This window comes from Liolophura sinensis, chromosome 13 (assembly GCF_032854445.1).
Source record: "Liolophura sinensis isolate JHLJ2023 chromosome 13, CUHK_Ljap_v2, whole genome shotgun sequence".
Taxonomy (NCBI): domain Eukaryota; kingdom Metazoa; phylum Mollusca; class Polyplacophora; order Chitonida; family Chitonidae; genus Liolophura; species Liolophura sinensis.
The window spans coordinates 20,657,492-20,682,558 of record NC_088307.1 but is presented as its reverse complement, the minus strand read 5'-3'; the positions used below and the strand labels follow the sequence as shown (position 1 = coordinate 20,682,558).

Here is a 25,067-nt window from a genome sequence, read left to right as displayed (position 1 = left end):
ATGTTAGATTTATTTGTTTATTTATTGGATTGGTATTTTACGCTGTACTCAACAATATTTCACTTATACGACGGCGGCCAGCATTATGGTGGGTGGAAACCGGGCACAGCCTGGGGGGAAACCCACAACCATCCGCAGGTTGCTGCCATAGCTTCCCATGTACGACCGGAGAGGAAGCCAGCATGAGCTGAACTTGAACTCACAGCGAAGACATTAGTGAGAGACTCCTGGGTCCTTATGCCGCGCTAATACGCTAACCAACTGAGCCACGGGGGCCCCACAAATGTTAGAGTAGGCAAACAAAGAAGAGGAGTTGAATCTTTGTGGATAAAATCGTCTGTTTCCAACTCATATTCATTACAGTTCGTGCGCTGCTCTCTACAGTTGCTTTGTATCACTGCCACCACCAGCCAAATTTGCACAGAAACCTCGAACAAGGTCACTGAGGTCACTTGTCTCATGGTGATTATGAGGCAGGAAGTGAAAACACAAAAACTCTGCCGCAAACTTTATTTTTAATAATACTTTGAACAAAGAAACTCTCTTTATCCAAAATAAGCTGAAAATAATTCAGACCAACACATGAAACAATCTCGTTGATGAATGCTGACTGAATAGTTCTGCTCACGAATGGTGAGACTAAGCCTAAACAAGCCTATGTGGGTCGCACACATTCCAAAGTTCAAGCTTGTCTAGTGGTGGCAGTTGGGTGAAGTGAGTATAGAGAACAGCATGTGCGCTGTAAGGAGTATGTTCCCAACTTTGTCTCCATTTGCATCCCTTTCTTCACCCCAATTCTCAGGTATACTTTGTTCTTGGTAATTTTTGCTGATTTTAAGATGTATACACACACCTAATGACTCTTTGTCGTCGTATGAAAAATTGTTAAGTATGGTGTAAAACCCCAAGCATTCATTCATTCATTCTATGACAGGCCATGTCAATTCTATGCTCTGTTGAACGCTGTCTGGTTTTCTGATAGCAATTAAAAATAACATAATCCGTGTTAGCCAATGAATACTCCATACGAGAAAAATACCTTGGCAAATGAGTAATAATTTTCCTTTGATGAAGTAGAGGTGTGTCTTGACCTGGAACTCATTCATGGACTACGAATTTAAATTTTGATATGGAATTCATGCCTGGAATATCAACTGTCTATCAACGGCATCATTGAAAACAGATGACCGATTCTCTCTTGTGTGTTACCGGCTTTATTTCCTAATTGTATAATTTCTTACATACCTTTGTCTTTGGGAGTTGTTTTGGAAATGGATCTTATGATTGTTGACTTGGAACGCCCTTTACGGACTACGAATGGTATACGAAACTCAGACATGATGCTTATATTCATTACTATCCACATAAATTACACCGAGGCAAGTTGTCAACCAGTGAGCACATTCCCGCATTTCCAACGAAATGAAAATTACTTCAGCATAACACGTGAACCATAAATAGTGCCATATTAAGTGAACCATAAATAGTGCCATACTTAAACAAAGAATTTAGTAAAATTTATCCCTTATTCACTTTTTCTCTTCATTAAGACTCAGTAACTTAAAAATATGTTCTGGCTTATGATGGTATGATCGTTTTTCCATTGGTCTTTTTGGGTTATGTTAATTAGCCATCTGTACCAGATTTGTGGGCTGTATCAGCGCAAGGGTAAGAGACAAGGTGATGGCTCTCTGCAAGAGGAAAGGAGGTTAGGAGTCCCAAGCCTAATTCCATGTGCTACATCATGCTCCCCTCCATGGCAGAAGCAGTCAGTAGAAAATTGCATATTAACCAAACAGCCATACTGGAGACCAAATTAAAACAGTACACAAGTATGTCATCTAAACATAAAGGCTTTATTACCTATACAATGTAATGGTATGACGAAAACATTTCACAAAATGATGGTACATTTTCTAACTCGTATCGGATGCAACGAACATGGGAGACAATCATCATGGTTCTGGAGGATGCCAGTAAGTTCATGTGATTAATCTTGTTAAACTTATCAACACCTGGGGAGCCTGCCATGTTGTCAGTCCTCTTCATTCAGCCCGTATTTCTGGTACAGTGTCCGAGTTGTAACACCCTCTACATTAGCTGGAATGAGAATGGAGTTACAAACCCTGTAATAAACCAATTTTTGAGGCACATTTTATATTTTTTAATAACTCCTCTAGTTTATGCATATTTTCCGTCAGTGGTCGGAATTATTCTAAAATGACGTCATCGACGAACATACTGGGAATGCGGGACCAGCTCAGCACCCCCAATTTGGGTTCTCTCCCCAACAAAGTTATTCTGACCAACAGCTGCCACCGATGAAGTCACCATACGAGGCTAGTTAATTTCTGGACTGACCAGTGGGACCTTAAGTATTTATTTACTGATTTGACTGGTGCCGTACTCAAAAATATTTCACTTATACGATGGTGGGTGGAAACCGAACAGAATCTGGGGGAAACCCATGTCTGTCTGTAGTTTGCTGGCAGACCTTCCTATGTATGTCTCGAGAGGAAGCCAGCATGAGCTGGACTTGAACTCACAGCGACAGCATTGGTGAGAGGCTCTATGGTCATTGCGGCGTGCTGGAGTGATTTCATGGATGAAAGCAGTGACAGCCATAATGGCAGATGCTACCAGACTAATATAAGGGATAAACTAAGGAGGAAGTCAATGGTCCTTTTCCATTTGTTTTGCAGAAGCTGAATGCATTTTGTACATCCATTAGTTCTGCCTGTACAATGTTCTCTATGCCTTTGCCTAACCCTCCAAACACATAATTTTCCGGTATATCTTTTGAACCATTCGGGACATATACATGTACCAGTAGTTAGCAGAATAAAACCTGTATGTCAGGTGTTTTCAACATCTTGAAAATGTGTTTACCTTTTTTCAAATAATGTAAATCACGGCTAAATATGGACAGAATGAAATGAAGTTCAAAACTTATGTCAGGTATAGGGAAAAGTTTTAACCTCCAATTTAAAAGCATAAATTTTTAATACACAGATTAAGTTGTCAGAAACTAGACACACAACATATTGCCTATATGATACATGCACTATGGTTAGACATTGGAATACTGCACCATTTTTTTTTGGCAAGCTTCTTTTGTTAGAAGTTTCCTTGATTTTCAGGCACTTAACTGTTATATGGGCGACCAAAATCACTTACCCTCAAGGAAACGATCACAAAAATTTAAGTTTTAGCACTATTTAGGCAGACATTTAAGCCTTCATTTCTTCATTCACAATAACTTTACATCAACAACATGTTATGGCTTACGATGATATCATCATTTACATCAGTCATTCTGGATGTCAATTAGCCAACCGTATTAGACTTGTGAGCTCTTTTCGCAAGGTATGAGCCTCTGCCAGAGGAGAGTTCAGTACAGCCGAATACCCTACACGCATTACGGCTCTACAGCTGGCGTATGGTGGGCCCACCATGGTTGGATCATGTTCCATTGTATGATAATGATATTCGTATTTGATGATATTCATGCATTTGATGATAATCTGCAGAGCATGATGATACGATATCCTGACATAACTGCTACATGTGTATGTCCTTGGGGGCAACAAAACTCTACAGCAATGCAACTATTTAAATGTCTGCAGATTATTTACTCCAGCTAAATGATGACGTCACAGCATCATTCGCCTATGTTCTCAATCTGTACAAGTGTGTAAGTTTAAAATCTATATGGTATTATATATTCTCAGTGTATGCGTGCACAGAAGTCCCAAGTAGTAGGCTACAAACACTGGAGCTATAGACTCAGGGTGTGCGTGCATGATAGTCCCAAGTAGTAGGCTACAAATACCGGTGCTATAGACTCAGGGTGTGCGTGCACAATAGTCCCAAGTAGTAGGCTACAAACACTGGTGCTACAGACTCAGGGTGTGTGTGCACGATAGTCCCAAGTGGTAGGCTACAAACACTGGAGCTATAGACTCGGGGTGTGCATGCACAATAGTCCCAAGTAGTAGGCTACAAACACTGGTGCTATAGACTCGGGGTGTGTGTGCACAATAGTAGTAGGCTACAAACACTGGTGCTATAGACTCGGGGGTGTGTGTGCACGATAGTCCCAAGTGGTAGGCTACAAACACTGGAGCTATAGACTCGGGGTGTGCATGCACAATAGTCCCAAGTAGTAGGCTACAAATACCGGTGCTATACACTCGGGGTGTGCGTGCACAATAGTCCCAAGTAGTAGGCTACAAACACTGGTGCTACAGACTCGGGGTGTGCGTGCACAAGAGTCCCCAGTAGTAGGCTACAAACACCTGTGTTATAAACTTGAATTTTGCAGGAAATTGTCAACCAAGAAAAAAAAAAGACAGATTTGCCGTAAAATAAGACAAAAAAACACAGCATGATCAGTGCCAAATTCTGATCAGAATGATACGCCAATGATGGGCCCACCTTGGGCGTACCATCGTGTCAGGATAGCAGTAGGGAGTGGACCAGGGTCCAAGTATATAATTGTCTCACCGTCCAAGTATGGCACGACCAAGATGGGAGTAGGCTGTCTGGCTAGGGTGCAGCTGTTCTGTACGTAAGCTGGGTCCGTTCTTACATGTACGTGTACTCACCAAGTCTCCCAAGCACCATCTGGCCTGTGTCCTTGATGTCATTGTACTGGTGTAACTTGTCAATGTGCACACTCAGCTCTGATTCATCATAACCCCTGGGGGGTACAAACATAAAAGTCATTATACACGGTAGATATACAGTATATTCTTATTCATTTAATGCTTTGTTTACCATAAGATTGTTTCTCACATACCATGGTGGAGATATTTTATTTGTTAATTTTTTTTTGCTTTTAACAAGAAAAGCAGTATTTTAACAGGTGTTAGTTACACTTTTACAGGCAGTTGGGGAAAAAAACCACTTATGGGACTGTTATCCATAGATTGAGGAATTCATCTTAACTTTGGGTTCTATACTTACATGGACTGAAGCCAACATATTCCATCCGGATTTAGATGCTAACATCAGTGAAAGACTATATATTTTTGTAATTATTTGTATCGTTTTGTACATTATTATCAGTTGTATTATCTGTCTATTTTTTTTTTTTTTTTTTTTTTTTTTTTGATTGGTGTTTTACGCCGTACTCAAGAATATTTCACTTATACGACAGCGGCCAGCATTATGGTGGGTGGAAACCGGGCACAGCCCTGGGAAAACCCACGGCCATCCGCAGGTTGCTGGCAGACCTTCTATTTTATTCAGATATATGTCTTGAACTTATTCCAGCATCTTCGTGTTTCTTTGTTTGATCTTGTGTACGACCTATCGCTAATCTGAGAGTTAAACAAACCAGTTGTTTCTCATCTTCACTCTCCAATAGTGCTACCCTAACACCTAAACTTGTCCAAAGCTTTGCGAGGAAAAACTACATGTACTTAGAAAGCAGTATACCACCAAAATATTCCACCACTCACTCAGATTGTAGTTGTTTAATCTGTTCTTCCAAACTTTTATTCTCTGCTTTTAGAAGTTTTATTGTTTCCTTCAACGATTCCATTGACTGGGTTGTCACGACAGGGGATGCTAGGTGTGATGCAGGTAGCTGAAAAATGATGAAATTTACACAAATCACTATTATGATGGCCAAGTAATATATTTTTAAGGATACTTAATGACTTCAAAATTTGATTCCTCATTTCCCAACGGAATATTTTGGAAAACTGGTGCAGGCGGCAGAATGGTTTTCAATTTTTATTATCACTTTATAATGAAAATTTGTCACTTTTCAAAGCAATATCTGGACAAACAATGAATGATGAGTTTCGGTGCCAGTTGTGAGTGATAACAAGGAAACAAGTGTAAAGGCCTAAAACTAACCCCGTGTGTACTTAAAAAATTACTTAAATTATCAGCATTTTCATGATAGATTTGAAGAAATGACAATTGCACATTTATCAGTGAGCTTTTTTGGATACTGCTATTCATAAAATCATAAGAATTTGAAAAGAAACCCATTGAAGAAAAAAAAAAAAAATTTGAAACCCAGCTGCCGTAACAGACCAAGATGGCCTGCCGTGACCAGGATTCGAACCTGGGTTGTCTCGGCCACAACGAGAAGTACTGACCACTATACGATCACGGCTGCACTGCCGAGTCCAGTCACGTCGTTAAAAATATCCACTATAATATTCATCTAAATTTTTCTCACCGGAGACTTGAAATTTCCGCGGTACCTCCTTTTAGGTGTCTTAAATGATCTAGAAATGAAACAAAACAACAGAAATTATTTACTCAGACTGTCTCATTTTGATGAAAATCAAGTCAAACAAGGTACCAGTCGAAATCGCGCGAAATTTGGTTTTCTCAAACTGACAAAACAGATATTTGCAAAATTTGTGGACCTTACCTTAAAACAACCTGCTAGGAGATATCTGTTAAAGAAATGGGTTCAATGCTAAGAAGATGGCTATAAACTACTGCTCTTACCTTACATTAGCCATAGATATGTTTCGTGTTGATTTGCTTTGCTTTTTCTTGTTGTTTTCTCTTGCCGCATTTGGACTCGTACATTTACTGAAACATTCACAGTTTATGGCGGTATGAAAAAAGGTGCAAATGTTATCACTTTTAATCTCTGTCTAGTCACTATAAGTATATTATCTGAGATAGTCGAGGTGCAGAATAAAACGTTAATCCTTTTACGTCGAGACAAGTTACGGTGGGCATGTTTCAACAGCTCCCGTGGAGCATTTTTGGATTGGTTTTCGAAGTCACTAAAATCATTTCGGCGTGTCGTTCTCAAGCAACGCACTTGCGCAACTGTGAGCTTCCTGTGCTTCCCCTGTTGTCAAGTAAAAACATGGACCAGTACAGAGTAAGATAGCTGTCTTTTTCTGTATGGATGTTTAGTGATTTTTTTCATTTATTTCCGTGTAATTTCGTCCAGTGTTTTGCCAAATGCTGACACTTGCGTCTAAGTCGTTTTTACTCCCATTATTTAGCTATTTTGGTGAAGTTATTTTCTTGTTGTTGTTGTAAAATGAATCACTGACACAGCCTATGCACAGTTTTTGCCAGTATAATTTTTAAATGCTGATGAGTCCAGGAAACTATGTGTATCAAGATTACAATGATTTACAGAACCAACAGTTTCTTCACGAAATGTTGGTTTTACCACTTGGCCTGCGGCTATTATAAAAATAGTTCCATGTGGTCGTCAGGTGGTAGGTGGGATATCTTTTGACACACTCAGTACGCTGTTATTTTTGTCCCCATTGATTCTCACAATACATAGGCCTGCATTACATTCAATACTCCAGTAGGCCAATCAGATCCATATCTAGTGTTTCCTGAAAGAGAATTGTATGTCTCTCCTATGCAGACCCATAACCAGGTTTATGAAAGGCATGGGGGATGAGTGTACTAGCCATAATGGCGGCATCCGCCAAGAACTCGCCATCCCCTTTGTTAATATCTAGTTTAAGTCATAGTTTAAATATATGTCAATATTAATACCATGTCACCCATGGAGCTCCTCTACGGATGATAAAAAATGGATATTTTCAAATACATGTAAGCTTTGCGTGGAGATGCCGAAACGGTATCTCATTAACTTTACTTCCTAAAAGGAAGAAACTTTTTTAAAGTACTCCTTAGCAGACAGTCTGTTCACCTGAGACCTAAACAATAAGAAATTTATTCGTTTTTATGTATTCAGGAATTATGACTGGTAGCAGAAGTGTGGTACCTAGAAGTATGCAACTTCCCCATATCTAGTATCCACAGCATGTTACACTTTTGTTCAATGTATAACACATTATGTGATGTATCTGCACATCCATATATTTTTCTTTCTCTCTATTGTACAGCAAACGTTTAAGAAATGGCTGCCACATGTTGGGTTCCAAATGCGGTTGTCTTGAAATAGACTTAACAAAAATTACGACAATGGAGAGATTTGTAAAAGGACAGCAATGTCTTTGAATGCAATTGTTTTATAGTTGCTTCGAAATGTGAAAATAGCCAATGGGGTCTTAACTGCATAGCAATTAAGTATCGGTTTCAAATTGTGGCCTGTTCTTGTAACAGCCATTTACAATTAGATTTACCATGACTCAGTGCACATTTTCCACGTAGTCCAGACGCTTGACTGGATTGACCTACAGGGTCAAGCACACATCACCGCCATAGCTTCTGAGGTAGATTTCTGATTGGCTGTTGGCAAATCTTTCTTTAAATCATGACAGCCTCGTTTTCGCTAACATGTCAGCTATTTAGGTCAGTACCAAGGCTTTGGGGAGTCCCTTACTGACATATATGGCCATACAGCGTACAGCTGTGAGTATCATCGCTATCAGTTTCCTCCTCTCATGACCTGATATCTGTAATTTAAGCTAAAATAAGTCTGTGCAAATCTGCCCAATAAATTTTAAAGTAAGAAATGCAGAACTTAATTTCCTTCAACCCCTACAGGCAAATTGTTTGAAGGTGTGTTTGGATAACATTGCGCTCTACATGTTGGCCAACGACCTGGATATGGAAAATCTCTCAGTTTACAAATTATTCCCTACCTGAAGAAGGAAGAACTGCCTCAGTTACATTTAGTGGGGTTGTCATGTTGTGTTGCTCATCATTTTCTCGTAGACACACATATCAGTCACGTGTCAAACCAAAAAGGGATTGTTAAAATGAGAAGCACTTTCCTTGCAGAGTTGGCATTATAGCACAATAATGCTTCTGTCAGGAGATTTCTCAAGTGATTGCACTCTCCCTGGCAATCTTAAATTTTGAATGTAGCGCCACTGCCTGAATATCTTGGCCAATGAAATAGCGACAAGTAGAGCAGTGGAGGTAGTCAGTACTAGACCCTGTGTTGTCAGATCAGGGGAGATAACAAGGCTCTAGGTACTGGACTAAATTTCCACCCAAGAGGTTTGCGTATTTCTCCACCAGGTGACGCGATCTATTACAGATGACATAATATGTGTACTGTGCTGTGGAGACAAGATATAGGGAAGTTGCATACTTCTAGGTAATGGACTTCTGCTGATAGTATTATGTAAGGCATTTGAAGCAAAACAAGGTCAATCAATTTTAAGTTACTTGTAAAATTAATACCATTAGAATCAAATGTTTTTTCTTCTAAAGTTACAAAAAAAATAAAATTAATTTTCTTGAATAGTCTTGACTGATCTGCTTGAGGAGAACTTTGTATAATGATTTTAATATCCTGTAAGATTGGTCACATGTTGTTGTTGTTTTGACAGTTGCGTTCGTCCAGATCAGATAAACTTGTTCTGTGCGGCTAGCCTTTCGTGGGTGGAATGACACTTCCTCTCCAGCTGACCCAAACTGGGCATGCTGTTGGCAATGTCTAACATTTAAGTTTAATTGTTGTGCAAACTTGTTGATGCAAGCTCGTTGATCCATGGATGCACATTATATATGCACATTTTGCTGAATGTTAGAATCTCAGAAACCTGCTTTTGGGTTAAAAATTTTGAGGCTAAGAAAGATTTCCGATTTTATTGTAACTCTTCGTTATTTGGAGGGAAAAAAGTTGCCCTGCAATCGTAAGCGTTGTTCACTGAACGCGATACGGCAAGTCGATGAAAGTATTTACGGTACTGTATTGTTTTGAAGAAAAGGACAGCAAATCAAGTGCTTTTTAGAGGCAGGGGGCACTGCATTGTGGCTTCACAGAGGCATGGCGCTGTGCCACGTGATAAACTGCGAAGAGTCTGCCTAAGGCTAGGCTGCTCTATCATACCCCCTAGAGGCAGTACAAGCCAGAGAAACTCTGTACCATTTGTAGTCCTATTATATAACTATGTTTTGTGTGAAACGATAGATAAAGTTTCAGAATCGTGCCGTGACATGATGTCTAGGCATGTCAGAGTTTTTTGTCTGTTATATGGTGAAGTGTCTTAATTGTTTTTTTCTCTGGCATTTCATCCATTTTCTTCACACGTAATTTTTGACCTCGGACTTAGGGTGCTGTAGCTGTCACATTCAGAAGTACTGCCAATCACCAATCAAAGAAAAAAAAGTGGAAAGAAATGTCTTACTAAAACTGACAATTTGAAACTAAAGAAATGTGGTACTAACAAATGAAAAGGTCTGAATACATTTAAGATTTTCTTAGCTCCTCGACCATAGTGAAAATCATTAAATGCATATTATCTCAAAACGAATATTGACCTGTTTCATGGCAAGGTTGTTACATGGTGTGTTAGCTATGTCATTACAAAGTTTGCACGTGTCATCAAAATGTCTGAGAAACTTGCCAAATGCTGGTGTTCCTCTCTGTGTTCCTCCAACAATTAAACAACCAACACACATGTACATGTAAGTCTTTAAGTGAATATTCTTGAGTCTGGTGGGATCAGGTGTGATTTATCTTATCATTTTATATCAACCTTGTATCATTTTATATCAGTCATGGCTGAACACTGCTTTTCAGATACTTGAACGCTTGGGCAAAGGAGGACAGGGATCTGTGTATTTGGTGGAAAACCGAATAGAGTGCAAAAAATATGTCCTGAAAAAGGTGAGGTTGATTTGTTGCAGATGGTTTACTCATAGGGTGGAAGGCAAAGGCGGACAAGCGGTTTACTCCAAGCCTCCGGATCATGAAGCGATCTTAGAATTAAGTAAAAAATTTCAAATCACTCTACACTTGTTATTTGATATGTTACAATACCCAAGTATTTATTGATAATGTAAAATTCTGGGTAAGTTATTGTAAAACAAATTTCAGCTAAAATAACGAAAACGAAAATACCAAGTACAGATGATTGAAATTTTGACTTAAGTCTTGCACAGATTGCTTTGTGATCCTGAGACAAAAAGCCTGATGGCTCTCGTATAAACTGGAAAATTCGGTAATTTCGGTATGACAATTAAACAACAAGGACACAAATAAATAAACTAGTATAAAGGAGATGAAACCGTGTGATGTCTGTTATCTTCAAGATTTTGTCAGCCTGCGATATTACAGGTTGTTAGAAATTTTGATGTTGTTTTGTCCTTACCTTAAGTATCACTGTTGTTGTTTAAATGTTCATAAACCTAAATTTTCGCTAAACGTATCTATCAGTGTTGAGCCGGTTTTTCATCTGTTTAATTGAAGGCGTGTAGCCATGGGAACTGTCATTTTTCAACCTTTTCAAAAGTCTACAAGGTGTTTATTCTAGCAATTCCCAAGGGCATTATTCTCCGTAGATTGATAAAATGTTACTTTTTGTGAAGCCCTGAAATTGGTCATTCTAACTAATGTAGTTTTGTCTCCAAAATCAAACTCAAAAAAAGGTTGAGGAATTAGGGAGACAAAACTACATTGGTTTATAGATTGGTCAATTTCAAGGCTTCAGAAAAAGTGTAATTTTACCAGTCTACACAAAGCAATGCTTTCAGAATATGCTTGAATAAAAACCTTGCACACATGCAAAAAGATTGAAGAATTACAATGTTGCTTTTTTTAAGAAACTGACATGTCAGAAGTGATTAAATATCAAAATGAAGACATTATCTTTGCTGGGAGTTACCTCCCTTTTCTAAAGTGTGATGATAGGGATCACACTAACTCGGGGCCAGAGCATGGAATTATCAGCTCTTCAGTCACATTCAGCTTTGGTTTCTGTTTGATAGGTGGAATGTAAAGATGAAGGGGAAGCAAACAATGCTTTCAGAGAGGTATGTGATGTTATGGATCCATGGAAACTAAATGTTCTATTGAATGGTAAATCTAACATTGAGGTATTTTGCATTGGTAATGTTCTTTTTTTTTTCTCTCAAGTAGGCATTCCATTCTTATAAGTCTTCCAAAATTTAATGGTATAGCACCTGTATTTAAGTTATATTGTACTTTTCAGTGTTTACTAAATAATCAGTGAGGATGTAACTAAAATGTAAAAAAAAAAAAAAATTGATTCAAAAATGGGTTTGCTGTAAACGGAGATAGCAGTGTAGGTCTGTCTCACAGAAGCAATGGCGGAATGTTTGGTAAAACTTTACAAACTTTATCCTGATGCTTATTCTTTGATTCTGTGTTTGTTACAGGCATCAACGCTAAAGGGTCTACAGCATCCATATGTCTGTGGTTTCAAGGAATTTTTTGTCGCATGGGATAAAGAGGTAATGAATTGACCCAAATTGACAGTAATCAGAATATTTTATTGTGGGCTTTGTTGCTGGATAAACAGTGTTGTAGTCGGAATATTTTAATCAGAATGGATTTTGGATTCTTACGGTTTTCCTGTAATAAATATTATGGTGCTACCATGAGAGAAAAAGAAAGAAGTAAATTCAAAATAAACTTTCTCATCATGCAGTATATGAGTGAGCGGTGAGTTTTCTGTCATAACCCTACAATATGTAAATGTTTTCCTAATAATTTTGAAAAATTTAAAACTTTTCCATAATCTTGTATAAAGATGGTCCAACTTTCAGTTATTTATGACTTATTGTTTTCACAAATATTCAATCCAGTAACTTTTTTTTTTGCTTGTAGGACTCGGCAATATACTTCTGCATGATCATTGAACATTACCCACAAGGGGATTTATCTTCTGTGCTGAGAATGAAGAGGAATAAACGTGAAACTGTCGATGAGACTGTAAGTTTTCTGCCAAAGTATATCTGTTTTATTCATGGGTTGTATTTTTAAAAGCCAGTTGCCTATATTAGTATAATTTATGTAAATTATTTTAATAAATTTGTAAGAGTGGTTTAAATGTGGTTTTTCATAGTTTAACAGGGTTTCTTTTTAGAGTTTTTTTGAAAATGTCAGTCTCTTTTAGTTAATTACATTGTATTTCACCTAAAGTTAGCTTTTATCAGGTGGCAAATTTAACTTGATTCAGATTGATTCATTTGCCCTTAGGGTACTAAAGATTGTTTTTTTGCTTAAGTGAGATTAATTTCTTATAAAAAAAAAGGCATCAAAAGTATTATTTTAAGGCCTTCTGAAAAGCGCGTTATTACAGGCTCAACTTGAAGTGAAACACAGTACTGTAATTTTTGAATCTGTCATTTTCATATCAACTTACTTTCCTTTTCCAAATATCTTCTCGCCACAATATGGCCAGAAGATAGACATCGTGGCATTGAAATTTAGGAGCCTCTCACCAATGCGGTCACTGTGAGTTCAAGTCCAGCTCATGGGTGGCTTCCTCTGTGGCTGTATGTGGGAAAGTCTGTCAGCAACCCTACGATGGTCATCTGTTTCCCCCACCATAATGCTGGCCCCCGTTGTATAAGTGAAATATTCTTAAGTACGGAATGAAATGCCAGTCAAGTAAAGAAATAAATATCGATAATTAAGACTTAGTCATTCATTTAATTCTAATGTGACAAAGGGATTAGTTTAGTTTTATGTGTAAGGGAATTAACAAACTGTAGATAACCATGGCAACTTTCCAAAGAAATAAATTAATTTGATTCACATGAGGCCCACATGCTTATGACACGTCATGGATTGGACTTATGGACATATACAGAACATTTTAGCTCATTCGTACTGAAATGATACTGCCTAAATATTAACCAGGGACTTTATTTAAGTTGATACTAGTTCTCATTGATCTCATTGTTTATGAGGTACAAGTTACATGTACTCAGGCTGTGGGACTCATAATTTCATAATTGAATTGTTTTAAAGTATAAATTGATGTTGATGCTCAGTGGTAAAAGGGAACTAACAACCTCTGCCAATAATTCACTTGCGCGAAACACTGATGACAGAAGTTTGAATCCACTCCCTCTGCTGTTTCAGCTCTTGTCTGCCTTTTGTAGAGGGTTATTGTGTACATGGCAGTATGTTTTTTCTCCATGTCCTCTTTTGTTTTCTGCACCATATACCTATATTTGTATACCTATCATACCAAGAAATGATTTAATTTACATGATGCCATAACATGAACACTGCCATTGTCCAGCCCACCAGTCAAAAGTAGAACATGATCTATTTCATTCAATTGTAGCATTTGATAAATTACATTGTGCAAAGAGGGCTTATGAAATGGACTTATTTTCATTGCACTAATATATTTAATACTTCTTTTTCCACCAACAGCTACTAAAGAAATGGCTGGGTCAAATGGTAGATGCTCTTCTGTATGTTCACAGGAAAGGCATTGTCCACAGGTATGATTTACCTCCCTTGGGTGGGATTTTTGTGAAAATAATCAATTTACCTAAATCTCGTGGTAATTTTGTCCTTACCTTTATTTTGACAAGATTAGTATTCTGTTTTCTGTTTAGCCTGCTTGTACTGTAGTCTTGTATTCCAGTAGTTTTTATGTAAATAAGTAAGAGATTAAACTATTCAGTGGTAACCTGTTGTGAAGAGTTAATTTTTCTTGGAAACCCTGTTGGCCACAGCCCAAAATTAATTTTCCATTTACTTACATGTTAATGTTTGGCCTCACAGCACTGTCCTTAAATATGTGAGCCCTCAAAAAGCTCCAAGCCTGACAATCCTCGTCCCCTGACACAACTGCAGTCAAATTCTTGATAGGGGTTGATCCATGAAATATTTCACAAAATTGACAAACAGCTGATCAAAACCACCTTTTTTGATCAGCATAGGCCAGTGAAACGGTACTTTTCTTTCCTTTGCCTAGTGTACATCCACAACCATTCTTTGAGAAACAAACAAATTTATACCCAGAATGAAACTCTGAAGACTCTGCTACTTAATGATAACATGTAACAAGCAGAAAAAGAAAATATATCTAAAAATACTAGGGGATTACATTTGTCCTTCCCAACTTGAAAGCATTAATTGTGGAATGTAGCCTGACAATCTGTCTTTGTTAAAGGAAATATACATCATACATCATATCTAGCAAAAGGACATTGTTTTACCCTGGATACTGTCCTAAATGCTTCTATTCAGAAACCTAACGGCTGTTGTATTATTATCAGTATAATGTTAAAAAAATCAGATTTCTACCTTTTTTGTTGTAATTTGGTGTTTAATTGAGTGGTACCCTGATCTCTGCTGTCAGTATCTTTAAAGATTCTGAGAGAATTACGGTGTGTAGAGGAGTAATAAGCATACTTTTATGAAGCTTGGATGTTATGACTTAAATATGGCACAGATAATTTTTAGCATCATTTTCATATTAATTGTATGCATAACTTTAGATCTGAGATCTGTTTCATTCTTCCCAGCTGAGCTTTCAGAAATACAGATCTGTACTCTTCCATTTACTAACCTGGAACTCGCTCATTCAGCATGCGCTGCCCTCCACAAGTCAAATCTGTACGCCAAGAAAACATGCTTTCTGTAATTCTTCAGTTATTCTTACTTTGTATCACCTAGTTGTTAGTCAGTAATAAAGATCAAAACGTCACAATTAACGCAAATGTATCTGTTACATCGGCGGCAAGCCAGACTTGGCTAACCGCCATTTTCAATTTGAGTCGGCCACACTCAGCATCGTCCTGAAAAAGATGAACTGGAATGATTTGAGTGAAACCAGTGAAATGTACACCATCTGAAGGACAGTTGACAAATTGTTTGGGAGGTCCTAAATTGAATTTGTGTGTTACTAATGAACAGAAATGATCAGTAATCAATTTTATTGTGATAAAAGATGGTCTTCATTTTGGGAAGAGTAGCCGAGTCCATCCTAGCAACCGAGTCACATGATTTGAAAATGTTGATTTGAAACTTCTGTCCTAGTGGGTGCGTCGGTTACATTTGTGTTATTTCTGATGTTATGGCCTCTATTATTCCCACATAATGAGGGGATATGAATTTGGAGACAGCGTACATGACAAGACCGAGTTCCAGGTTAGTGAATGTAATGGTTCAGAGCGGTTAATGTTGAAGCTAAGCTGGGATTACTGATTCCACTAATAAAAGTGTTTTAGTGGTTGAAAAGGTTGAAGATTCTTACAGTAATTCTTCTTTATTTTGTGGCACATTATTTTTCACTGTCTGCACCATACATGTATGTACATGTAGGCCATGATTTGGAAGAGGTGCAGTGCAGGTTGGTAACTTTATGCTGTTGTATTTTCCAGGGATATCAAGCCCAGCAACCTTTTCCTGAAGGATTCAATGGACTTGTGCCTGGGGGATTTTGGGGTTGCCACAGTCATGAATGATGCCAGGTCTAACACAAGAGCTGTGGTTGGTGAGTTACATGTGACTTTCAGCAAGATGATTGTCTTAAAGGTTTACTCCAGCCGTAAGTGGGAAGGTCTGGTAGCAACCTGCGGATGGTCGTGGGTTTCTGCCACGCTTTGCCTGGTTTCCTCCCACATATAATGCAGGCCACCATCATATAAGTGAAATATTCTTGAGTACTGCGTAAAACACCAATTAAATGAATAAATAAATACTCAGAGCTCAACATCTCTTGTGTGCTTGTTGAGTGTAGTAGGTCAGATTGAAGTGTCTCTAGGATTATGCGTTTTTGGTGGCTGTCTTGGTACATTTTCCACACATTCTTGTGCTAGGAGCTTTCCATCTCTTATACACAGGTAGATTTGTTCTGAATCCCGTAATTTGAGCAGTCTGCCAGCAACCTGCAAATGGTTGTGGATTCCCCAGGCACCAAAATCCGGCCACCACCTTATAGGTGAAATGTTCCCGAGTAAGGTGTAAAACACCAATCAAATAAATAAATGTAATGTGGGCTAAAAGTCAAGAAAGTGTTGAAACATTAGAGATATAAAGGCTAATTTTGCTATTCAGTTATCAGGAATGAATTAGTATGAATATTAGTGTTTCAGCATGTAAATATAAACACGTTACTTCTATTTTCACTAATAAGCTACACAAAGTAGAGTGCTGTGGGTAATTCCATCTAATCACGCAAGGCCATACATGATTCATTGATACAGTTTTAGTGAAATCATTTTCAAGAATGAAAGCGGTTTAAATGAAATCAAAACCATAAAAACCATTTTGTTCCTGAAAATGGTATTATAAAACTAAAAAAATTGAATTCTGTATCAGCCTGCATCTTGTTGCGGAGTTGCCAGAGTACTCTAAAATATAAACACAATTTGAACATTTCTGTCTAGTTTAAAGGTGAGGTCTCTCTCTTCAGTCTTTTGAAATATGTTAGTAAGTCAATTTCTGATAACTTTTTATAATGTCAGTACAGTATCATGTAAATTGACCAGAGCAAGCAATAACTACATACTACAGCAAATTAATTTACAAGTGGTGAACTAATTGTACAGTATGCATTATGAGAATACAACAATACCTGATCGTCAGCAAGAGAAAAAAATTGTTTTAACTCACCTCAGCATGATTTCAAGTTCAGCTTTTCATACGCCATAAGTCCTATAGCTCTTTCTTTTTGTTTCAGGCACACTGACGTACCTGGCCCCTGAGCTGTGTGTCGATGAGACGTCTGACTGGTACAGTGAGCAGAGTGACCTGTGGTCAGTTGGCTGTGTCCTGTTAGAACTGACCACATGTTCTCTCCTTGACCAGCAGCAGGTACTCAGTCACCTCACTGACCTCAGGTCTCAGGAGTCCATGGTCCTGGACAACCTGCAGAAGGATGTCACAGAGGTTTGTATGGACATCAGAACTGTTTTAATGGCTGAGTGGCCATCACAAAGTCAGGAGATCTGGGATCAAACCCATAAGGCGATGCCGTAACTTAAGAATAGTTACGAAAAATTGTGACCGGCCTTGATAGCACAGTTCCTAGAGCATCCGCTGCAGGGGCTGTAGATACAGGGTCAATCTGGGTCGGGTCACACCTAAGACCTTAAAAAAGAGGAAGTTGTATCTTCCTGGCTTGGCGTTCAGCAATGAGGCGATAATGCAAGGACTGGTTGACCTGTATCAGTATAATGGCTCATGTGGGGCGGCTTACTTGCCTTCGATGAGTCGCCTCAGTGAATTTTGTGAAAAGAGGGCTCAGATCCTGTCGTACCAGAATGAAATGGTATTTGTTGCTGCCTCCCTTGGCACTCATTACCGAGAGATTAGCGCAAGGACACAGGACTGTTTGGCCCAGTGTCAGTGTAATGTGACTTCAGAGTTGGCAGCACTTTGGTGGCATGGACTCGTCCTGCCACAGGAAGAAACAGTATATGGACACACACAGTTTCCTCCACCTTCAAAGCCCATCATCATTTTCTTGTGAGCAGAAAATGTTTGAGTGTGGCATTGAGCCACAATCAAATAAGTAAATATCATCACAGATATCAGTGCATGCGTTACGTGAATTTATGTACTTCAGCTGAAGTTTAGCATTCTTCAAGTGGCAAGTTTTGCCTTATCAGAAAAAGTGTTCACATGGAAAGTATCATTGTAAGACCTTTATATTATTTCTGACAGTTCATTTTTACATACATTTACTCCACTTCAGGTGAAATAACAGGCCACGATAGCACAGTCCACTGTTTAGTATATGGCATTCCTATACGTGTACATGGATATAATCTAACCTCACTGCTGTGGCTAAGAGTTAAAGCACACACTTTTTAAGCAAGAGGTTCATGTTTAATCAAGAGTAAGGTGATATGCAAAGTTCACATTTATAAAATGGAAATGGAGTCTTGTATAGTTTACGCTGGGCACTGTCTGTTGTAACAGTGTTCTAAATTCCTGAATAATGTGTTATGCACCAGCCAAATGAAATAGAAGAATTACCGCTAATGACACGATGAAAAATGTGTGCTGTTGTTGCAGTTGTACAACCCAGAATTGATGTCTGTGTTACGCTTACTACTGAACAGAGACCCAAGACAAAGACCAGTTGTCAGGTAAAGCTCACCTTAATGTAAAGCCTCAATCTTTCAGATTTACCTGTTCATTTTTTTTAAAAGGATACATGAAAAGAGTCTCTACTAAAGATAATGGTTTTAAGAGAAACTGCAAAAAATTTAGCCATTTTTCAGCGTACGTGTATGTCTTAATAACCTCCCTGTTTTAGACGTACTTTCAGTCAATGGTCAACAATTTTCGGAAAAGAATTTAACACTTTCAGTGTTTCATTCTCTTAGTTATAACTTCCAAGACTACCATACTATACTATTGTTAAGGTAGCATTGAAGTTAAAATTTTTGTCTTTAAGTCCATATCAAGGGCATTTATGTTTTCATGTGAAAAACTATTTGGACCTCCCGATTTAGTTCTGTCTGCAATACACTGCAGGCCTTCACAAAACATTGACCTCATGCGATGGCTAAAGGCTTAGAGGTTTAGATCACAGCACATTCAGTTCATACAAACAACAGTCATGAAGCTTTGAAAGTCATCCTTATCTACGTATACTACAGACGGTGAATCCTAAACTTCATACTCTAGTATTGCACAGCTTGGGACTTCGCAGTATTTGGTGGACAATGAAAACGGCGTGAAATTGCAGAAGAATCTCATGTTTTTCCATTGAAGAAACCTTTAATGGCTAGAGGCCCTGCTTCCCAGTAGTGCCAAATGATGGAGGTTAAAAATATTCCACCTACCCATTATTTTGGCCTGTCGGCCGTGTTCATTGTGCATTTATTGGTCTGTATGTTTTGTGTTCCAGTAAGCTTCTGTCCGTCCAGTACATCAGAGACTGTGTGGATATGGTGGACACCAATCTGATAGACAAGAGAAAGAAACAGGCCTCAGCCGGCCTTAACAGAAGTGAGTTGATGATCAGTCTAAAACCTGCTTTTCATACACCTGGCGTGTGAGCACCGGTCAATGGCGGTTGAGTCTGCCTGGACTGGCAACTCGAGTGTTTTCATGATGTTGCATACAGGTGATGACTGAGAAAGTTTAACATATTTTAACTTCACCTGTGCCCCACTGGCTGTGGTCTGCCGGCGACAAATTGTCACGAGTGGCCATGTTTCTCATCAAGCCGACTCAGGGGCAGTTCCCGCCCCCAGTTTCACTCAACATTTGTAGGATATTGAAGTAGATTGTAAGTGGCTTGCATGGCAATGCTTGTTACAGACATACGTTGCCATGACAGTTGCCATCAGCTTAAGAGTACAGGGTCCTAAATCCCAAAACAGTACATCTCTCCCTCATCACAACTTTGTTCTCGTGGAACAATACATCACTCCCTCATCACAGTTTTGTTCTTGTGGGACAATACTTCTCTCCCTCATTACAACTTTGTTCTCGTGGAACAATACATCACTCCCTCATCACAACTTTGTTCTCGTGGAACAATACATCTCTCCCTCATCACAACTTTGTTCTCGTGGAACAATACATCTCTCCCTCATTACAACTTTGTTCTTGTGGAAGAATACATCTCTCCCTCATCACAACTTTGTTCTTGTGGAACAATACATCTCTCCCTCATCACAACTTTGTTCTTGTGGAACAATACATCACTCCCTCATCACAGCTTTGTTCTTGTGGAAGAATACATCTCTCCCTCATCACAACTTTGTTCTTGTGGAAGAATACATCTCTCCCTCATCACAACTTTGTTCTTGTGGAACAATACATCACTCCCTCATCACAACTTTGTTCTTGTGGAACAATACATCTCTCCCTCATCACAACTTTGTTCTTGTGGAACAATACATCACTCCCTCATCACAGCTTTGTTCTTGTGGAAGAATACATCACTCCCTCATCACAACTTTGTTCTTGTGGAACAATACATCTCTCCCTCATCACAACTTTGTTCTTGTGGAATAATACATCTCTCCCTCATCACAACTTTGTTCTTGTGGAACAATACATCTCTCCCTCATCACAACTTTTTTCTTGTGGAACAATTCATCTCTCCTTCATCATGACTGTTCTTGTGGAACAATGCATCACTCCCTCATCACAACTTTGTTCTTGTGGAACAATACATCTCTCCCTCATCACAACTTTGTTCTCATCGGACAATACATCTCTCTCTCATTACGACTTTGGTCTTGTGGAACAATACATCTCTCCCTCATCACAACTTTTTTCTTGTGGAACAATACACCTCTCCCTCATCATGACTGTTCTTGTGGAATAATACATCTCTCCCTCATTAAAGCTTTGTTCTTGTGGAACAATACAACACTCCCTCATCACAACTGTGTTCCTGTGAAACAATACATCTCTCCCTCATCACAACTTTGTTCTTGTGGAACAATACATCTCTCCCTCATCACAACTTTGTTCTTGTGGAACAATACATCTCTCCCTCATAACAACTTTGTTCTTGTGGAACAATACATCACTCCCTCATCACAACTGTGTTCCTGTGGAACAATACATCTCTACCTTCATCACAACTTTGTTCTTGGGGAGCAATACATCTCTCCCTCATCACAACTTTGTTCTTACGGAACAATGCATCTCTCCCTCATCACAACTTTGTTCTTGTGGAACAGTACATCTCTCCCTCATCACAGCTTTGTTCTTGTGGAACAATACATCACTCCCTCATCACAGCTTTGTTCTTGTGGAACAATACATCTCTCCCTCATCACAACTTTGTTCTTGTGGAACAATACATCACTCCCTCATCACAGCTTTGTTCTTGTGGAAGAATACATCACTCCCTCATCACAACTTTGTTCTTGTGGAACAATACATCTCTCCCTCATCACAACTTTGTTCTTGTGGAATAATACATCTCTCCCTCATCACAACTTTGTTCTTGTGGAATAATACATCTCTCCCTCATCACAACTTTGTTCTTGTGGAAGAATACATCACTCCCTCATCACAACTTTGTTCTTGTGGAACAATACATCACTCCCTCATCACAACTTTGTTCTTGTGGAAGAATACATCTCTCCCTCATCACAGCTTTGTTCTTGTGGAAGAATACATCTCTCCCTCATCACAACTTTGTTCTTGTGGAACAATACATCTCTCCCTCATCACAACTTTGTTCTTGTGGAACAATTCATCACTCCCTCATCACAGCTTTGTTCTTGTGGAAGAATACATCACTCCCTCATCACAACTTTGTTCTTGTGGAACAATACATCTCTCCCTCATCACAACTTTGTTCTTGTGGAATAATACATCTCTCCCTCATCACAACTTTGTTCTTGTGGAACAATACATCTCTCCCTCATCACAACTTTTTTCTTGTGGAACAATTCATCTCTCCTTCATCATGACTGTTCTTGTGGAACAATGCATCACTCCCTCATCACAACTTTGTTCTTGTGGAACAATACATCTCTCCCTCATCACAACATTGTTCTCATCGGACAATACATCTCTCTCTCATTACGACTTTGGTCTTGTGGAACAATACATCTCTCCCTCATCACAACTTTTTTCTTGTGGAACAATACACCTCTCCCTCATCATGACTGTTCTTGTGGAATAATACATCTCTCCCTCATTAAAGCTTTGTTCTTGTGGAACAATACAACACTCCCTCATCACAACTGTGTTCCTGTGAAACAATACATCTCTCCCTCATCACAACTTTGTTCTTGTGGAACAATACATCACTCCCTCATCACAACTTTGTTCTTGTGGAACAATACATCTCTCCCTCATAACAACTTTGTTCTTGTGGAACAATACATCACTCCCTCATCACAACTGTGTTCCTGTGGAACAATACATCTCTACCTCATCACAACTTTGTTCTTGGGGAGCAATACATCTCTCCCTCATCACAACTTTGTTCTTACGGAACAATACATCTCTCCCTCATCACAACTTTGTTCTTACGGAACAATACATCTCTCCCTCATCACAACTTTGTTCTTGTGGAACAATACATCTTTCCCTCATCACAACTTTGTTCTTGTGGAACAATACATCACTCCCTCATCACAGCTTTGTTCTTGTGGAACAATACATCTCTCCCTCATCACAACTTTGTTCCTGTGGAACAATACATCACTCCCTCATCACAGCTTTGTTCTTGTGGAACAATACATCTCTCCCCCATCACAGCTTTGTTCTATTGGGAGTATCTGCCTGCATTGTTATAAGCTGTGGCTGTTATATGAAGTTCTACAGCCACTAATCGCACGTGGCGTATATTACATGGGAAGAGACACGTTGTGCTGAATGGTAATTGAAAGCTAATTAACTCAGACCTTAATGACCTAAAATTACATGATAACAAAAGACTCTAACCGCAAAGAATATGCAACATCTGAAGGTTTCTTCAATGAAACTTCTGAACAAAATTTGGGGGACACATTTGTTGACTGTGTTGTATTGAGTCGCATGTATTTTCTTTATTTAATTTGTTTGATGGGTGTGAATATTTCACTTATACGACGGCGGCCAGCATTATGATGGGAGGAAACCGGGCAGAACCTGGGGGAAACCCACGACCATCCGCAGGTTGCTGAAGGCCTTCCCACGGATGGCCGCTCAAGTTGTAAGGAGGCGTGTTATAATGAGGGAGAGTTGTATTAGGCTTATACTGTACAGATTAAAATACTGCGTATCCATAAGGTGTAAATTAGTATTGTATGTCAACCCACTGTAACTTTAACACAGAAGGTTGTTGAATCCCAACCAAGGACAGAGAATATTGTGGAAACCCCTCGGTACATTGTTCTCACTGATGGGTAAAAACTCACTGATGGCAAAGTTTGTTAGTTTCGTGTGAAAGGTCATTGGAAAGGTCTCCAGGTGCACAAGTTTCTTTCACCCATGAAACGGACTGCCTTCGTGCAAACAAAATACTGTATTTGCCCTAAAAATATACCACAAAAGAGTGTATTTTTAGAGGTAAATAAAGGTCAGAAAATATAACTTTTTGTGCTGGAACTCACCTGTTTCCTATTATCTATTATCTAAACCTTTCAGAACATTTTAGACATTTTAGGTCAAGAACAGTATCTTTGTATACTCGTTTAACACTATAGATCAGTCAATCAGTCAAACAACCATTCTTATTACTTTTGCTGCTCCTTTATCTGCAGACCCCATGCCCAGAGGCCAGGGAGTGGCTGCCGTGCTGAGCTACTTACGGACTGTACTGAACAACAAGGACAAAGTACGAGACAGCCTGGAGTATCTGCTGGAGCTAAGCATGGAGGACCGGATTAGCGTGGACCCCGTTAGCAAACTGCTCACCACAGAAGCCATGGTGAACAACTTGACGGAGAGAGACGTACAGCTGGCAGGCTTAGGACTCTTCAACAGGCTTGTTATCACAGGTATCACATTTATTATTTGATTTTGGAGACAAAACTACATTGGTTGGATGGGACAGTTTCAAGACTTCACAGAAAGTACAATTTTATTAGTTTACACAGACTAATGCCTTCAGAATATGTTTGAATATTGCAAATGTGCGAAAAGGTTGAAGAATTAGCGTACATTCCATACAGTAACAATACATCTCTTTCGCATTGCAACCCTTTTGTTGAGGGACAAGTGCATTATTAATGAATTATTTGATGACAGCCACTGGAATCCAATGACATATGACATATGGGAAAACAGTGTGATGTTGGATGTCAACTGTAAACCTAATATGAATAATTCTGTGGTTTCTATATAACAATTACGCAATAACAAAGACTCTGAGTGCAAAGAGTTAACAAACTCTGAAGCTTTACTTCAGTGTAACTATTGAAAGTGTACAGATGTGTGCAACAACAACTGCACATGTGCAAAATTTGGAAACACATAATGCTGACCATGTTGTATTGAAGGGCATGTTGTAGTGAACCTTGTTATGAGAGGGAGGTGTATATACAGGCCTCGTCATGACGGTTACAATCAATTCAAACATTTTGAAAACTTACAGTTTTAAAATCAAATTCTTATACTACTAAAGGTATTAAGTCCTTCTGTATCATGTTAAGTATTAAGTTAAGAATGGCATTAATTTACTGAACGTCTGTCATGCTTTGTTCCAGAGGCACAAATGATATATCTTTCCTTCAGAAATGTCTGACGTTTAGGAACCTTCAGGCTGACAATTTTCCCCATTGTTTGTCTACTCAATGTAACTTTTATGAAACTTCTTTCATATGCGCATTTTATGGTACAGGTACATGTATTCCAAAATACCATTTCTGACAGGTCACATGGTACAATGGGACTTTTTTATACCCTCCCGCCAGTAGCCAGAGTGTATTATGTTATAACAACTTTGTCCATCCGGCCTTCCGTATTCGTGTGCAGGCTATAACTGTAACAGTTTTCAACACAG

At 38.8% G+C, this 25,067-nt stretch overlaps 2 protein-coding genes and 1 non-coding gene across 3 annotated transcripts in view; 1 reads left to right on the top strand and 2 right to left on the bottom strand.

The window, feature by feature from the left end:
* Positions 1-1,876: 1,876 nt before the first annotated feature.
* LOC135481067 (DNA repair protein SWI5 homolog) lies at positions 1,877-6,759 on the bottom strand. Its single transcript, XM_064760999.1, has 5 exons — positions 6,478-6,759; positions 6,200-6,248; positions 5,466-5,593; positions 4,608-4,702; positions 1,877-2,100 (listed from the first exon to the last, which is right to left on the bottom strand). Exons 1-5 carry the CDS (start codon positions 6,489-6,491, stop codon positions 2,036-2,038), a joined length of 351 nt encoding a protein of 116 aa, XP_064617069.1. The 5' UTR covers positions 6,492-6,759; the 3' UTR covers positions 1,877-2,035.
* Trnah-gug (transfer RNA histidin (anticodon GUG)) lies at positions 6,062-6,133 on the bottom strand. The gene has a single exon. It is a non-coding gene; the product is annotated as a tRNA-His (tRNA).
* A 52-nt stretch (positions 6,760-6,811) lies between the features above and the next one.
* LOC135480971 (serine/threonine kinase-like domain-containing protein STKLD1) overlaps positions 6,812-25,067 on the top strand; it is a 28,529-nt gene continuing 10,273 nt past the window's right edge. The window contains exons 1-11 of the mRNA XM_064760901.1: positions 6,812-6,865; positions 10,454-10,540; positions 11,641-11,685; positions 12,052-12,126; positions 12,503-12,607; positions 14,066-14,136; positions 16,027-16,139; positions 17,328-17,536; positions 18,668-18,741; positions 19,509-19,609; positions 23,827-24,063. Of these exons, the coding sequence (XP_064616971.1) occupies positions 6,851-6,865; positions 10,454-10,540; positions 11,641-11,685; positions 12,052-12,126; positions 12,503-12,607; positions 14,066-14,136; positions 16,027-16,139; positions 17,328-17,536; positions 18,668-18,741; positions 19,509-19,609; positions 23,827-24,063 (1,132 nt within the window). The 5' untranslated portion in view covers positions 6,812-6,850. The remainder of the gene's footprint in view (positions 6,866-10,453; positions 10,541-11,640; positions 11,686-12,051; positions 12,127-12,502; positions 12,608-14,065; positions 14,137-16,026; positions 16,140-17,327; positions 17,537-18,667; positions 18,742-19,508; positions 19,610-23,826; positions 24,064-25,067) is intronic.